The 16,046-nt window shown below is 38.8% G+C and overlaps 3 protein-coding genes across 4 annotated transcripts; 1 reads left to right on the top strand and 2 right to left on the bottom strand.

The window, feature by feature from the left end:
• Nucleotides 1-445: 445 nt before the first annotated feature.
• On the bottom strand, nucleotides 446-1,365 carry LOC143021722 (uncharacterized). The gene is made up of 2 exons (XM_076179399.1): nucleotides 1,331-1,365; nucleotides 446-1,189 (listed from the first exon to the last, which is right to left on the bottom strand). Exons 1-2 carry the CDS (start codon nucleotides 1,347-1,349, stop codon nucleotides 582-584), a joined length of 627 nt encoding a protein of 208 aa, XP_076035514.1. The 5' UTR covers nucleotides 1,350-1,365; the 3' UTR covers nucleotides 446-581.
• A 1,771-nt stretch (nucleotides 1,366-3,136) lies between these two features.
• LOC143021322 (uncharacterized) lies at nucleotides 3,137-4,080 on the top strand. The gene is made up of 2 exons (XM_076178729.1): nucleotides 3,137-3,175; nucleotides 3,289-4,080. Exons 1-2 carry the CDS (start codon nucleotides 3,157-3,159, stop codon nucleotides 3,894-3,896), a joined length of 627 nt encoding a protein of 208 aa, XP_076034844.1. The 5' UTR covers nucleotides 3,137-3,156; the 3' UTR covers nucleotides 3,897-4,080.
• A 7,144-nt stretch (nucleotides 4,081-11,224) lies between these two features.
• LOC143021404 (U-scoloptoxin(01)-Er1a-like) lies at nucleotides 11,225-11,983 on the bottom strand. 2 transcript variants are annotated; one of them, XM_076178839.1, is made up of 2 exons: nucleotides 11,947-11,983; nucleotides 11,225-11,834 (listed from the first exon to the last, which is right to left on the bottom strand). In XM_076178839.1, exon 2 carries the CDS (start codon nucleotides 11,506-11,508, stop codon nucleotides 11,227-11,229), a length of 282 nt encoding a protein of 93 aa, XP_076034954.1. In that variant the 5' UTR covers nucleotides 11,509-11,834; nucleotides 11,947-11,983; the 3' UTR covers nucleotides 11,225-11,226. The 2 variants fall into 2 exon arrangements, with proteins under 2 accessions (XP_076034954.1, XP_076034956.1); XM_076178841.1 differs by having other exon boundaries at nucleotides 11,947-11,977.
• Nucleotides 11,984-16,046: the final 4,063 nt, after the last annotated feature.

Genomic DNA, 16,046 nt, shown 5'->3' with positions numbered 1-16,046 from the left:
GTATGTTGATGCCGTGAAAACATGGGCCAATCAGGTGTGTCGGCTTCGGGAGTCTAGGGCTGTGATGTCATCAGTCGAGTTGGGTTCATCGTCGAGTATATGTCTCTCCTGCGGGACGGGATGACAATGGATCTCTGTGTTTGCAGATTCATTGAAGGCGTTCTCCCCCGCATTGGGAGAGCTGCAAAAATCTGCATTCTCCTTGAGTCTTGTGCTTGCTTTATTATTTTAACTTTTTCTATCATCATGGTCCTAGTAAGTGTAGTATTATGGCAAGTCGCAGTGTGCATCTTTTGTGTTCCATGCTTCATATGTAGGTTGATTCTCCAGGCAACCTATTTATGTGGAATAAAGAGACTCAAAGTTTCCTTCTTTGCATGTATATTCATACACAAGATGTTGTAGCACAGAGGGTTTGCTAGTAGAATTGTTCTTGGGTAAGAGATTCGACATGACAATGGGGAAATCTACTTTGGGTTAAGGATGATACTGATGTAAAAACAAGGACTCTCTGGTTTCGTTTTATTGTAAATTTCCGCAATTAATTCCCTTGCATAGCAACGGTGACTTTTAATTATTTCCTACAAGTTCTTCTCTTCAGGACGACCAAACTCTTCGTTCCTGGAGTAGAAGAAGGAAGACTCAGCGCAGGGGATAGCAGCGAACTGGTCCACGCAGGTCAGCTCGCTCTGGTCGAAGACTCTGCCCTCACCACACATGAAGCTGTATTGATGGGTCTCGACGCGACCGTCGTCGAAGAGGTATGGATTGCACACGTGGAAGACTTGGCAGTTATTTCTCTCGTCGGCGTAGAAGCCGTAGGGGCGATCGCCACACGAGAAGGAAACGTCGATCTGACCCATCAAGAGGGAAGCTCCCGAAGGAAGGTTGAGGGGCTCGAAGACGCCCTCGACGGGGAACTCAGAGTCAGAGCTGCGAACCTGAGCGGAGAGCTGGCTGTTTCTGTCCTGGAAAGAGCTCAACTGGCTGCCACTAAATTCGGAGCCCGAGGAGGACTGGAACTGGCCACTGCTGCTGAATCCAGTCTGGAACTGACTGTTCTGATTGTTGAATCTTTGTTGGAAGCCATTAAGTACCTCCTGCTGTCCTACACCACCAAATGAACCTTGTCCAGCAAGTTTCACAGCAGGAAACTGTGGCTTTGCCGAGACGACGGCAGCGAGCAGAACTGAAACGACAAAAAATATTAAATGTTATCTCCATGCACATCCTACTTCGCAAAATAAAACAAATAAAAGAATATATAGATAAATGTTAAAAAACGTCCATTGAACTTTATTAAAGTAATATTATAACTTATGTCACTTACCAACTGCAAGACAATTCATGTTGAGCGTTGGCAGGGCGAATTCACAGTCGAATGTTTTCCGTACAGCTGGAACAGCCTTTTTGTAATGCTGTCTATCCGACTAGAAAGGCCAGGCTTCGTGGGAAACGTGCCAAGGAGAAACAGTCGCCAGTGTGTGCTTTCACGTCCGGGTCCGAATTGTGAGTGTAACAAGCCTTTCGCATGTAATTCGATTACTCTTTATACAAAATATTTTGGTGGTAATTTGGCTACTCTTGATATGAATAGATTCATGCGGTTCAACATATGTCTGCATAGTGGGGCGTATGGTTAAATGTCTATATAAAAATTATAATTCCCCTGTCAGATGGGAGAGAATTGTTAACGTCTACTAGAAGAAGCCTATTAATGTATAGTTTTCACTAAAGAGGCTAAACATTTCCAAATTTGTCTATAGTACAATATGTCTTTGGATCAGGTCATGTGAATATAGCAATCATGTCTCTTTTTCCTCCTTCCTTCAATGATGGCAGGTGCAGTGCTTGAAGCCATTCTTCATAACTCTTTTGATCGTCTTGATCCTGCTTATAAATTTCACTTTGGGCAAGGATTATACTCTTACTGTATCTTTCAATCACGGAAGAATTAGTGTGTCTATGATTTCCTCATTATCTCATTATCCATATAGTAAAGTTAGCTTTCTGTTCTTGAGCAATCCGAAAGTCTCCCCAACAATCTTATTGATATGTTTGTCAAGCGACAGATTATCCTTCATCAATACTCAGATCTTTCTCCTGTTTTGCATTTGTGATTGTTTGACCTCCTATTGAATTATTCAATGATGTTCCCTTGAACTATTTCCTATTTCTCTTATTTTGCAATTTTGCCATTGAAATTACTTTTCCACTCATAGCCCAAACCATATGTTATTTTCATATTTTTGCAAAAACCTACGTTTTTCTTGTCCCTAACGATTCTCATGATCTTGGCGTCGTCTACAAACATAATAGCATGTTGCCTGTACCTTCCATCATGTCATGTACGTAGATTAGGAACATTATAGGAGCTAGTACCGACCCTTGTGTGACTCCGCTTGCTACTGCTACTTATGTCCTCATAAACCTGTCCTTTAGGAAATCTTTCATTCTTTCAGAAAATTTATTTCTTAGTTTTCCAACATGTTTCAGTTTCCATAATAGTCGATTGTAAGGTACTTTTTCAAAGAATTTCTCCAGATCCACCCAGCCAGCTCCTTTTTCCAGCACATCAATCACTCGAAAAAAAAATGCGACATATATAATATTCCGTATGTAAAGCAGAATTGATTATATATCCACCAAAATATTCATCTCTTCAAGATAGCAAATATATCGATCTTTGACGACTCCTTCACATAACTTTACTCTAAACCTGATCCCAAGACATATTGTGCTATAGACAAATTTGGAACTGTTTAGCTTCTTTAGTAAAAAGTACACCTTATTAAACTTTTTCTGGTAAACATTAACAATTCACTCGCATATGACGGAATTACAAAAACTATATACATTCAGCTATATGTCTCACTTTGTAGACATATGTTGGGCCTCATAAATCTATTCATATCAAAGGTGGTCAAATTACCACCAAGATATTTTATATAAAAAGTAATCGAAATACATATAAAACGTTTGTTAGTTACGCGCACAATTCAGACCCGGACGTGAAAGCACACGTTGACGACTGTTTATCCTTGGCACTTTTCTCACGATGCCTGGCCTTTCTAGTCGGACAGACAGCATTATATAAAGGCCGTTCCAACTATCGGGAAAACATTCGACTGTGAATTCGCCCTGCCAACGCTCAACATGAATTGTCTTGCAGTTGGTAAGTGACATTAGTTATAATATTTCGTTGATGAAGTTCAATGGCAGGCTTTTTATTATTTTACGATGTAGGATGTGGATGGAGATAACATTTAATAATTTGTATTGTTTCAGTTCTGCTCGCCGCCGTCGTCTCGGCAAAGCCACAGTTTCCTGCTGTGAAACTTGCTGGACAAGGTTCATTTGGTGGTGTAGGACAGCAGGAGGTACTCAATAGCTTCCAGCAAAGATTCAACAATCAGAACAGTCAGTTCCAGACTGGATTCAGCAGCAGTGGCCAGTTCCAGTCCTCCTCGGGCTCCGAATTTAGTGGCAGCCAGTTGAGCTCTTTCCAGGACAGAAACAGCCAGCTCTCCGCTCAGGTTCGCAGCTCTGACTCTGAGTTCCCCGTCGATGGCGTCTTCGAGCCCCTCAACCTTCCTTCAGGAGCTTCTCTCTTGATGGGTCAGATCGACGTTTCCTTCTCGTGCGGCGATCGCCCCTACGGCTTCTACGCCGACGAGAGAAACAATTGTCAAGTCTTCCACGTGTGCAATCCATACCTCTTCGACGACGGTCGCGTCGAGACCCATCAATACAGCTTCATGTGTGGTGAGGGCCGAGTTTTCGACCAGAGCGAGTTGACCTGCGTGGACCAGTTCGCTGCTATCCCCTGCGCTGAGTCTTCCTTCTTCTACTCCAGGAACGAAGAGTTCGGTCGTCCTGAAGAGAAGAACTTGTAGGAAATGATTCAAAGTCACCGTTGCTATGCAAGGGAATTAATAGCAGAATTTTACAATAGAACGGAACCGGAGAGTCCTTGTTTTCACATCAATATTTTCCTCTGTCCCACACCCAAGTTGGATTCTCCCCATCGTCATATCAAACCATTCAGCCCTCTATCAGAGTGAATTTCGTCATCTACTAATAAACAAGAAGACATCAAATATCCTACTCAAGAACAATTCCACCAGCAAACCCTTTGTGCTACAATATTTTTTATATGGCTATACATGCAGACATTGGAACTTAAAAGTCCCTTCATTACACGTACATGGGTTTCTGCACCCCTACATTTACCAGAAGAATCAGTCCACATTTACAGAATGGAACTCCAAAGACGCACATTGGAACTTGCCACAATACTACACCTACTAGGCCTATGATGGTAGAAAAACTAAGATAATAGACCAAGCACAAGACACAAGAATATTACAGATTTTTTAAGCTCTATTAATATGGGAGAGAACGCTTTCAATGAATTTGCAAAGACAGGGACCTCTTGCCATTGTTTTATAAATGTAAATAATGTACGAAACGTCAAGCACTAAACTACTTTCTCTTCTCCTAAGTTTGACTTATATCCTTCGGACGATTTTTTTTAATACAGAAGTCACTTCTAAGATTAGACACCATGAAATCTCTCTATAAGATCATTCATGTAGATATTGTTGTTTGTTTCAACGATATATAATATATATATATATATATATATATATATATATATGTATATATGTATACATATATATATATATATATATATATATATATATGCATACATAATATATATATATATATATGTGTGTATATACATATATATATATATATTTACAAAGGATTACAAAGGCGGAGCATGCCGACAGGAGACCTTTTGTTCCATATCTAAGTCGGATGCGAAAAAAAAAATCATATTAATAATAGAATAATAAATAAAAACTATGATAATGTAAATACTATGATATATATATATATATATATATATATATATATATATATATATATATATATATATATATATATATATGTGTGTGTGTGTGTGTGTGTGTGTGTGTGTGTGTGTGTGTGTGTGTGTGTTTGTGTGTGTATGTGTATGTGTGTGTGTATGTGTTTGTGTGTGTGTGCGGAGTCACACACACACAACAATCACAAAGGCAAAACAGGTGAAAGTTCTGAGCATTGATGAAGGATAACCTGTCGCCTGACAAACATATGAGTAAGATATTTGAACTTTTCCCCACTCATATTCTTAATCAATGTCAAAATACCGACAAGAAACTTGCAATAAAAAACGAGGACACCATAAAAAACTTAATACACTTGTTCTTCCTTTTCATGAACATTTTCTTAGTATCATCAACCTACTCAAAAAATTGGATATCAAAGTAGCTTTTAAATATGACCACACCATCAAGAAAACTTTAATTAAGAACAGACCTCCTAACAACAACGGTGTGGTCTATAAAATTCCTCCCCAAGATTGTAAATTTTTGTATATTGGACAAACTGGGAAAAACTTGGAAACAAGGATTTCCCAACATAAATATAGTGTGAGATATGCTCAGGAAAATAATGCGTTATTTCAACATAAAGCGTTATACAACCATCATATTGATTGGTCTAAGGCAACAATTTTAGCCAAAAGAAAAAGCCTACAAGAAATATTATAGAATCCTGCTTAATATCAGGCACGTTTGATAAAAACATAAACTTTAAACTATGGTCATTTTAAATGTGATAAATTGGTAACCCAAATGGTCACCAAGATCTTTCCGCCAGATTGAGCCTTATGTGTTGGTCATGTCGATAGAGGTAAGGCCATCCTCCCTTCTCACATTGCATTGTCTCCCCCTCCCCCTCCTATGGTTGCCACCTGATACTTACATTTATACACAACTCTGTATTTCTGTCATTTAGTCTGAAGATGTAATATACAAAAGTACTTACTGTCTACAAGTTTCCCTTCTCCTGTGGTTATTTTGCATTTCTGTATCCCGGTGATGTGATTGCTTGCATATATATATATATATATATATATATATATATATATATATATATATATATATATATACATCATTGAAACAAACAGCAACATCTACATGAATGATCTTATAGAGAGATTTCATGATGTCTAATCATAGAATTGGCTTCTGTATTAAAAAAAATTGTAAACAAATAAAAAAATCGTCTGAAGGATACAAGTCAAACTTAGGAGAAGAGAAAGTAGAAGTTTAGTGCTTGATATTTTGTACATTATGTACATTTGTAAAAGCAATGGCGAGAGGTCAGAGTACAGGGTCTCATGTACAAAGAGTGGCAGATCAGATATAAAAATTCACAGGCAATAGAAGTAAAGAGAGAAATGTTTCGGTCAATCAGATGTGTTGATGCTGTGAAAACATGGGCTAATCAGGTGTGTCGGTTTCAGGAGTCTGAGACGAGGTGCTGACGTCATCAGTCGAGTTGGGTTCATCGTCAAGTGCCTCTCTTGGGGGACAAGATGACCATGAATCCCTGTGTTTGCAGATTCATTGAAGACGTTTTCTACCATATTAATAGAGCTAAAAGAATCTGCAGTGACCTCGCGTCTTATGCTTGCTCTGTTATCTTAGTTTTTCTATCATATGGTGCAAGTTCCAATGTTCGTCATTGAAGTTCCATTCTGTAAATGTAGGTTGATTCTTCTAGTAAGTTTTGTGGTGCAGAAACCTATGTATGTGGGATAAAGGGACTTGAAGTTCACTTGTTTGCATGTATATTCATACACAAGATGTTGTACAACAGAGGGTTTGCTGGTAGGATTGCTCTTGAATAAGATATTCGATGTTTACTTGTTCATATAGTAGATCACGATATCCACACTGATAGAGGGCTGACTGTCTTGACATGACGATGGGCAAAATTTAACTTGGGTGTGGGGTTGAGGATAATATTGATGTAAAAACAAAGACTCTATTTCTGTTTTATTGTAAATTTCTGCTATTAATCCCCTTGCATAGCAACGGTGACATTTAGTTATTTCCTACAAATTCCTCTCTTCAGGACGACCAAACTCTTCGTTTCTGGAGTAGAAGAAGGAAGACTCAGCGCAGGGGATAGCAGCGAACTGGTCCACGCAGGTCAACTCGCTCTGGTCGAAAACTCGGCCCTCACCACACATGAAGCTGTACTGATGGGTCTCGACGCGACCATCGTCGAAGAGGTATGGATTGCATACGTGGAAGACTTGGCAGTTGTTTCTCTCGTCGGCGTAGAAGCCGTAGGGGCGATCGCCGCACGAGAAGGAAACGTCGATCTGACCCATCAGGAGGGAAGCTCCTGAAGGAAGGTTGAGGGGTTCGAAGACGCCCTCGACGGGGAACTCGGAGTCAGAGCTGCGAACCTGAGCGGAGAGCTGGCTGTTTATGTCCTGGAAAGAGCTCAACTGGCTGCCACTAAATTCGGAGCCCGAGGAGGACTGGAACTGGCCACTGCTGCCGAGTCCAGTCTGGAACTGACTGTTCTGATTGTTGAATCTTTGTTGGAAGCTATTGAGTACCTCCTGCTGTCCTACACCACCAAATGAACCTTGTCCAGCAAGTTTCACAGCAGGAAACTGTGGCTTTGCCGAGACGACGGCAGTGAGCAGAACTGAAACAATACAAATTATTAAATGTTATCTCCATTCACATCCTACCTCATAAAAGATAAAAAGCGTACCTTTCCACTTCATCAACGAAATATTATAAATTATGTCAACTTATGTCACTTACCAACTGCAAGACAATTCATGTTGAGCGTTGACAGGGCGAATTCACAGTCGAATGTTTTCCCGATAGTTGGAACAGCCTTTATGTAGTGCTGTCTACCTGACTAGAAAGGCCAGGCATCGTGGGAAACGTGCCAAGGACAAACAGTCGCCAACGTGTGCTTTCACTTCCGGGTCCGAATTGTGGGCATAACTAATAAACGTTTTATATGTATTTCGATTAATCTTTATACAAAATATTTTGGTGGTAATTTGGCCACCTTTGATATGAATAGATTTATGAGGACCAACCTATATTTATAAAGCGACGCATATAGCTGGATGTTTACAGTTTTTGTAAATGCCTGTCAGATGGAAGTGAATTGCAAATGTCTACCAGAAGTCTAATAAGGTGTGTTTTTTACTAAAGAAGCCAAACATTTCTAAATTTGTCTATAGCACAATATATATTGTGATTAGGTTTAAAGTAAATTCATGTGAATGAGTCGTCAGAGATCGATATATCTAGTATCTTGAAGTGATGGATATTTTTGTGGATAATCAGTTCAGCTTCAGATTTGGAATTCCTGATGTTATGGGTCTCAGTGAGATGCCTGGTTTTTGCACTTTAGGCATCCTACTGAGACCCATAGGTTCAGGAATCAGTAGCGCACTACACAGATTAGCCAGTTAGACAAACCACTTTCACAAATGTTAGGATCAATAAGCGGAACCCATCTAAAGAATTCAGGAGATATGATAAATGGCGTAAAATATATATAATTTAAAATCAAGACGTAATATTGCTCTTTACAAATATTCCAAGAAATGAAGCATTAGACCCTATAAAAAGAGTAGCAGAAAGGATAGATGACAATAAACTACCCATTCCAAAACCAAATTATTTACAAGTAATTTCATTATGCATTAACTTCTGTCCCTTCGCATTCAACCAAGTGAAATATAGACAACACTACGGTCTTCCTATGAGGTCACCGTTTAGTGTAATAGCTACGAATCTTTTCTTGGAGACATTAGAATTAGACAATATACAAAAAATAATAGGCAGGCACATCACATGGATTTGATATGGGTAACATCCAAAAACTACAAACATACAAAACAAAGTCCGATTATTAAATAATGTACACGAAAAGATCAAGTTCACGTTAGAATAGGAATAAGAAGGGTGTTTATCATTTTTGACACAACAATCATTAGAACAGATTCCAGCCCAAAATATAAGGTACACAGAAAAAAAGAAAAAAAAAAAAATGATGTCCACAATTTATCAGGTCACAGTGAAAGAATTAATTCAAGTATAACTATTGGGTTCTTCCTACGCGAATATAGAATATGTAGCACAGAGTATATGGAAGACGAAATAAAACGCATAGTTTTAATATTTCAAAAATTAAGATATCATAACAGATTAATTAGTCAAAAACTAAAGGACAAGAAATGGAAAGGACAACAAGTAAGAAAGAAAAAGAAGAAAATAATAAGAACAATATATCAGTAATCCTAAAATCTACAGCAGTCACAACACTAAGAAAATGATAGAACAAAACAACATTAAAATAATTACAAACACAGGACAAAGAAGAGGAAAAATAAAAATAGCATTGTGTACAAAATCCACTCTACCGGGTGTGATCAATCGTACTATGGAGATGGTGGACAAGGAATCATAAAACGGACACAACACAAAAACGACGTTAGATCACACAGAACCAGAAACTCACTTGTAACACACATGGACAAAACAGGACACCTACCGAATTGGAAATACATAGAAATATTACACCAAAGACTCAACAAGAAAATGAGATAAATTATAGAAGCTGCAGAAATTAGTACTCGTAATAATTCTAATAATAACCGAGGAGGATTTATCATATGGTCTCTCCCAGCGGCATCACTAGCAATCAACGATTGGAAGAGACGAAAATGAAGGAGCTAACAACACGCGTAAATTATATATAAACTGTGCACCTATCCTCTAGATGTACTACTTTGAAAAATACCAGATATCGAAACTTCGGTAATAAAACTAAAAGCTCTTCTCGTGTTTCCGTTTCCTCTTTGTCCTAAAAATTTTCGTGATGAAGAATCATCATATATACATACATACATACATACATACATACATATATATATATATATATGTATATATATATATATATATATGTATATATATGCACGGAGTTAAACACGACAGCATTTTGGCACTGGTTAATCTTCTTACTGAGATTTTAAATTTTCCTCACAGTAGGTCTCATTTCAGGAGGGTGGGCAAATACAAGCCTTCCAAATTCTTCCATATTCAATTAACGTTTCGACTTCAGGGAGTCATCTTCAGAATAGTTACAAGAGAAAACTATTCTGAAGATGACTCCCTGAAGTCGAAACGTTAATTAAATATGGAAGAATTTGGAAGGCTTGTATTTGCCCACCCTCCTGAAATGAGACCTACTGTGAGGAAAATTGAAAATCTCAGTAAGAAGATTAACCAGTGCCAAAATGCTGTCGTGTTTAACTCCGTGTGTATTAGTGAGAATCTGCGCCCTAAATATACAATATATATATATATATGTATATATATATGTATATATATATATGTATATATATATATATATATACATCGTTTAAACAAACAGCCATATCTACACGAATGTCTGATGTCTAGTCATAGAATTGGCTTCTGTATAAAAAAAATCTTCCAAAGGATATAAATCAAACGTAGGTAAAGAGGAATTAGAATTTAGTGCTTGACGTTTTATACATTATGTACATTTGTAAAAGCAATGGCAAGAGGTCTGAGTTCAGGGTCTTGTGTGAAAAAAAAAAAAAGGTAGATCAGATATCAAGATTCACATGCAATAGAAGTAAAGAGAGAAACGTATTGATCAATCAGGTGTGTCGATGCCGTGAAAACATGGGCCAATGAGGTATGTCGGTTTCGGGAGGCTAAGGTGCTGACGTCATCAGTCGATTTAGCCTCATCATCCAGTGTATGTCTCTTCTGGGGGACGAAATGACCATGAATCCTTGTGTTTGCAGATTCATTGAAGGCGTTCTCTCCCATATTAATAGAGCTTCAAGAATTTGTAGTCTTCTTGTGTCTTGTGATTGCTCTAGTTTTTCTACCATCATAGGCCTAGTAAGTGTAGTATTGTGGCAAGTTCCAATGTGCGTCTTTGGATTTTCATTCTGTAAATGTAGGCCGATATTCCTGGTAAGTCTAGGGGTGCAGAAACACATGTATGCGAAATGAAAGGACTTTTAAGTTCCATTGTGTGCATCTATATCTCTACAAAAATGTTGTAGCACAGAGGGTGGTGGAATTGTTCTTTAGTAGGAGATTTGATGTCTTCTTGTTTATTAGTAGTTGTCGAAATTCACACTGATAGAGGGCTGACTGGCTTGACATGACGATGGGCAAAATATAACTTGGGTGTGCGACTGAGGATAATATTGATATGAAAACAAAGACTCTCTGGTTCCGTTTTATTGTAAATTTCTGCTGTTAATCCCCTTGCATAGCAACGGTGACTTTTAATTATTTCCTACAAGTTCTTCTTTTCAGGACGACCGAACTCTTCGTTCCTGGAGTAGAAGAAGGAAGACTCAGCGCAGGGGATAGCAGCGAACTGGTCCACGCAGGTCAACTCACTCTGGTCGAAGACTCGGCCCTCACCACACATGAAGCTGTATTGATGGGTCTCGACGCGACCGTCGTCGAAGAGGTATGGATTGCACACGTGGAAGACTTGGCAGTTGTTTCTCTCGTCGGCGTAGAAGCCGTAGGGGCGATCGCCGCACGAGAAGGAAACGTCGATCTGACCCATCAAGAGGGAAGCTCCTGAAGGAAGATTGAGGGGTTCGAAGACGCCCTCGACGGGGAACTCGGAGTCAGAGCTGCGAACTTGGGCGGAGAGCTGGCTGCTTTTGTCCTGGAAAGAGCTGAACTAGCTGTCACTAAATTCGGAGCCCGAGGAGGACTGGAACTGGCCACTGCTGCTGAATCCAGTCTGGAACTGACTGTTCTGATTGTTGAATCTTTGCTGGAAGCTATTGAGTACCTCCTGCTGTCCTACACCACCAAGTGAACCTTGTCCAGCAAGTTTCACAGCAGGAAACTGTGGCTTTGCCGAGACGACGGCAGCGAGCAGAACTGAAACGATACAAATTATTAAATGTTATCTCCATTCACATCCTACCTCATAAAAGATAAAAAGCCTACCATTCAACTTCATCAACGAAATGTTAGAACTTATATCCCTTACCAACTGCAAGACAATTCATGTTGAGCGTTGGCAGGGCGAATTCACAGTCGAATGTTTTCCCGACAGTTGGAACAGCCTTTATGTAATGCTGTCTATCCGACTAGAAAGGCCAGGCATCGTGGGAAACGTGCCATGGACAAACAGTCGCCAACGTGTGCTTTCACGTCTGGGTCCGAATTGTGTGCATAACTAACAAACATTTCATATGTTTTTCGATTAATCTTTATACAAAATATTATGGTGGTAATTTGGCCACCTTTGATATGAATAGATTTATGTAGCCCATCTTCTGTCTACAAAGTGAGACCTGAATGTTTACAGCCCAACATATGTTTACAAAGCGACGTATATAGTTCAATGTTTACAGTTTTTGTAATTGCCTGTCAGATGTGAGTGAATTGTTAATGTCTACCAGAAGTCTAATAAGGTGTACTTTTTGATAAAGAAGCCAAACATTTCTAAATTTGTCTATAGCACAATATATCTCGCGATCAGGTTTGGAGTAAAGTTGTGTGAAGGAGTCGTCAAAGATAAAAAAATTTTTTGTGGATAATCAGTTCTGCTTTACATCCGGAATTCCTAATGTTATGGGTCTCAGTGAGATGCCTAGTTTATGCACTTTAGGCATCCTACTGAGACCCATAACATCAGGAATCAGTAGCGCACTACACAGATTAGCCAAACAATTAGCCAAACCACTTTCACAAATGTTAGGATCAATAAGCGGAACTATCTAAAGAATTCAGGAGATATGATGAATAGATTAAAAGATACACAATTCAAAGACAAGAAACTATATAGTCTAGACATAATATCGCTCTTTACAAATATTCCAAGAAATGGAGAACTTGGCGCTATAAAAAAGTAACAGAAAGGATAGATGACAATAAACAACCAATTCCAAAACTAGATTATTTATAAGCCATTTTATTATACATTAACTTCGACCGCTTCGCATTCATCCAGGTAGACTATAGACAATACTACGGTCTCCCTATGGGGTCACCGTTTAATGCAATAGCTACAATTTTTTTTTTTTTGAGACATTAGAAATAGACAATATACAAAGAATAATAGGCAGACACATCACATGGGTTTGATTTGTAGACGATATATTAATTGTAACACCCAAAGCCACAAAAATCCAAAACAAAATCCGATTATTAAATAATGTAAACGAAAAGATCAAGTTCACATTAGAAGAACAAGAAGGATGCTTATCATTTTTTGACACAACAATCATTAGAACAGATCCCTGCCCAAAATACATCCACCCGCCTCACACCTGACCGCACATGACCGCCAAGCCAAGCAACATACGAAATCCCACCCCACGTCCCTCATAAACCACAGCAACTGCCCCACAAATACCAATGAATTCATTCTCTGTAAATATTACCTCTGAAGAAGCCTCATAGGCGAAATCGGTCAGGGATAAAGTATCTTGTTCCCAATCGTGTCTTTCTACTCTTACCATACATACATACATACATACATACATACATACATACATATATATATATATATATTTATTGTATATACATATATATACATATATATATATACATATTATATATACATATATATATATATAATATATATATATATATATATACATATATATATATATATATATATATATATATATATATATATATATATATATATATATATATATATCGTTGAAGCAAACAGCTATATTTCTCCATGAATGATCTTCTGAACTCTAATCATAGAATTGGCTTCTGTACAAAAAAAAAGTTCGTCCGAAGTATATAAGTCAAATTTAGAAGAGAAAATAGAATTTAGTGCATGACATTTTGTATATCATGTACATTTGTAAAACCGAGGGCGAGAGGTTAGAGTTCATAGTCAGATGTACAAAGAAAGGTAGATCAGATATCAAAATTCACATGCAATAGAAGTAAAGATAGAAACTTTTTGGTCAATCAAGTTTGTCGAAGCCGTGAAAATGTGGGCCAATCAGGTGTGTCGGTATCGGGAGTCTGAGGCGAGTTGCTGACGTCATCAGTCACGCTAGCTTCATATTCCAGTGTATGTCTCCTTGGGGACGAAATGACCACGAATCCCTGTGTTTGTAGATTCATTGAAGGCGGTCTCTCCCATATTGATAGAGCTTAAAGAATCTGTAGTGTTCTTGTGTCTTCTCCTTGCTCTATTATCTTAGTTTTTCTACCATCATTGGCTTAGTAAGTGTAGTATTGTGGCAAGTTCCAATGTGAGTCTTTGAAATTCCATTTTGTAAATGTAGACTGATTCTTCTGGTAAATATAAGGGTGCAGAAACCTATGTGGAATGAAGGGACTTGAAGTTCCATTATCTGCATGTATATCCATACACAAAATGTTTTAGCATAGAAGGTTTGCTGGTGGAATCGTTCTTGAGTAGGAGATTTGATGTCTTCTTGTTTATTAGCAGATGTCGAAATTCACACTGATAGAGGGCTGACTGGCTTGACATGACGATGGGCAAAATATAAATTGGGTGTGGGGCTACGGATAATATTGATGTGAAAACAAAGACTCTCTGGTTCCGTTTTATTGTAAATATCTGCTATTAATCCCCTTGCATAGCAACGGTGACTTTGAATTATTTTCTATAAGTTCTTCTCTTCAGGACGACCGAACTCTTCGTTCCTGGAGTAGAAGAAGGAAGACTCAGCGCAGGGGATAGCAGCGAACTGGTCCACGCAGGTCAACTCACTCTGGTCGAAGACTCGGCCCTCACCACACATGAAGCTGTACTGATGGGTCTCGACGCGACCGTCGTCGAAGAGGTATGGATTGCACACGTGGAAGACTTGGCAGTTGTTTCTCTCGTCGGCGTAGAAGCCGTAGGGGCGATCGCCGCACGAGAAGGAAACGTCGATCTGACCCATCAAGAGGGAAGCTCCTGAAGGAAGATTGAGGGGCTCGAAGACGCCATCGACGGGGAACTCGGAGTCAGAGCTGCGAACCTGAGCGGAGAGCTGGCTGCTTCTGTCCTGGAAAGAGCTCAACTGGCTGCCACTAAATTCGGAGCCCGAGGAGGACTGGAACTGGCCACTGCTGCTGAATCCAGTCTGGAACTGACTGTTCTGATTGTTGAATCTTTGCTGGAAGCTATTGAGTACCTCCTGCTGTCCTACACCACCAAATGAACCTTGTCCAGCAAGTTTCACAGCAGGAAACTGTGGCTTTGCCGAGACGACGGCAGCGAGCAGAACTGAAACGATACAAATTATTAAATGTTATCTCCATCCACATCCTACCTCGTAAAAGATAAAAAGCGTACCATTCAACTTCATCAACGAAATATTATAACTTTTTCACTTACCAACTGCAAGACAATTCATGTTGAGCGTTGGCAGGGCGAATTCACAGTCGAATGTTTTCCCGACAGTTGGAACGGCCTTTATGTAGTGCTGTCTACCTGACTAGAAAGGCCAGGCATCGTGGGAAACGTGCCAAGGAAAAACAGTCGCCAACGTGTGCTTTCACTTCCGGGTCCAATTTGTGTGCATAACTAATAAACGTTTTATATGTATTTCGATTAATCTTTATACAAAATATTTTGGTTGTAATTTGGCCACCTTTGACATGAATAGATTTATGAGGCCCAACCTATGTTTACAAAGCGACGCATATAGCTAGATGTTTACATTTTTTTCAATTGCCTGTCAGATGGGAATGAATTGTTAATGTCTACCAGAAGTCTAATAAGGTGTGCTTTTTACTAAAGAAGCCAAACATTTCTAAATTTGTCTATAGCACAATATATATTGCGATTAGGTTTAGAGCAAATTCATGTGAATAAATCGTCAAAGGTTGATATATTTAGTATCTTGAAGTGATGAATATTTTGGTGGATAATCAGTTCAGCTTCAGGTTCGGAATTCCTGATGTTATGATTCGCAGTGAGATGCCTGGTTTTTGCACTTTAGGCATCCTACTGAGACCCATAACTTCAGGAATCAGTAGCACACTACACAGATTAGCCAAACCACTTTCACAAATGTTAGGATCAATAAGTGGAACCAATAAGAAATTCAAAAGATATGATAGAGTAAGATATACACAATTTAAAGTCAAGACGTAATA

The sequence above is a fragment of the Oratosquilla oratoria genome, chromosome 42 (assembly GCF_046742065.1).
Source record: "Oratosquilla oratoria isolate Oo_2021 chromosome 42, ASM4674206v1, whole genome shotgun sequence".
Taxonomy (NCBI): Eukaryota; Metazoa; Arthropoda; class Malacostraca; order Stomatopoda; family Squillidae; genus Oratosquilla; species Oratosquilla oratoria.
The sequence above is the reverse complement of the archived record's forward strand: the minus strand, read 5'-3'. Positions and strand labels throughout refer to the sequence as shown.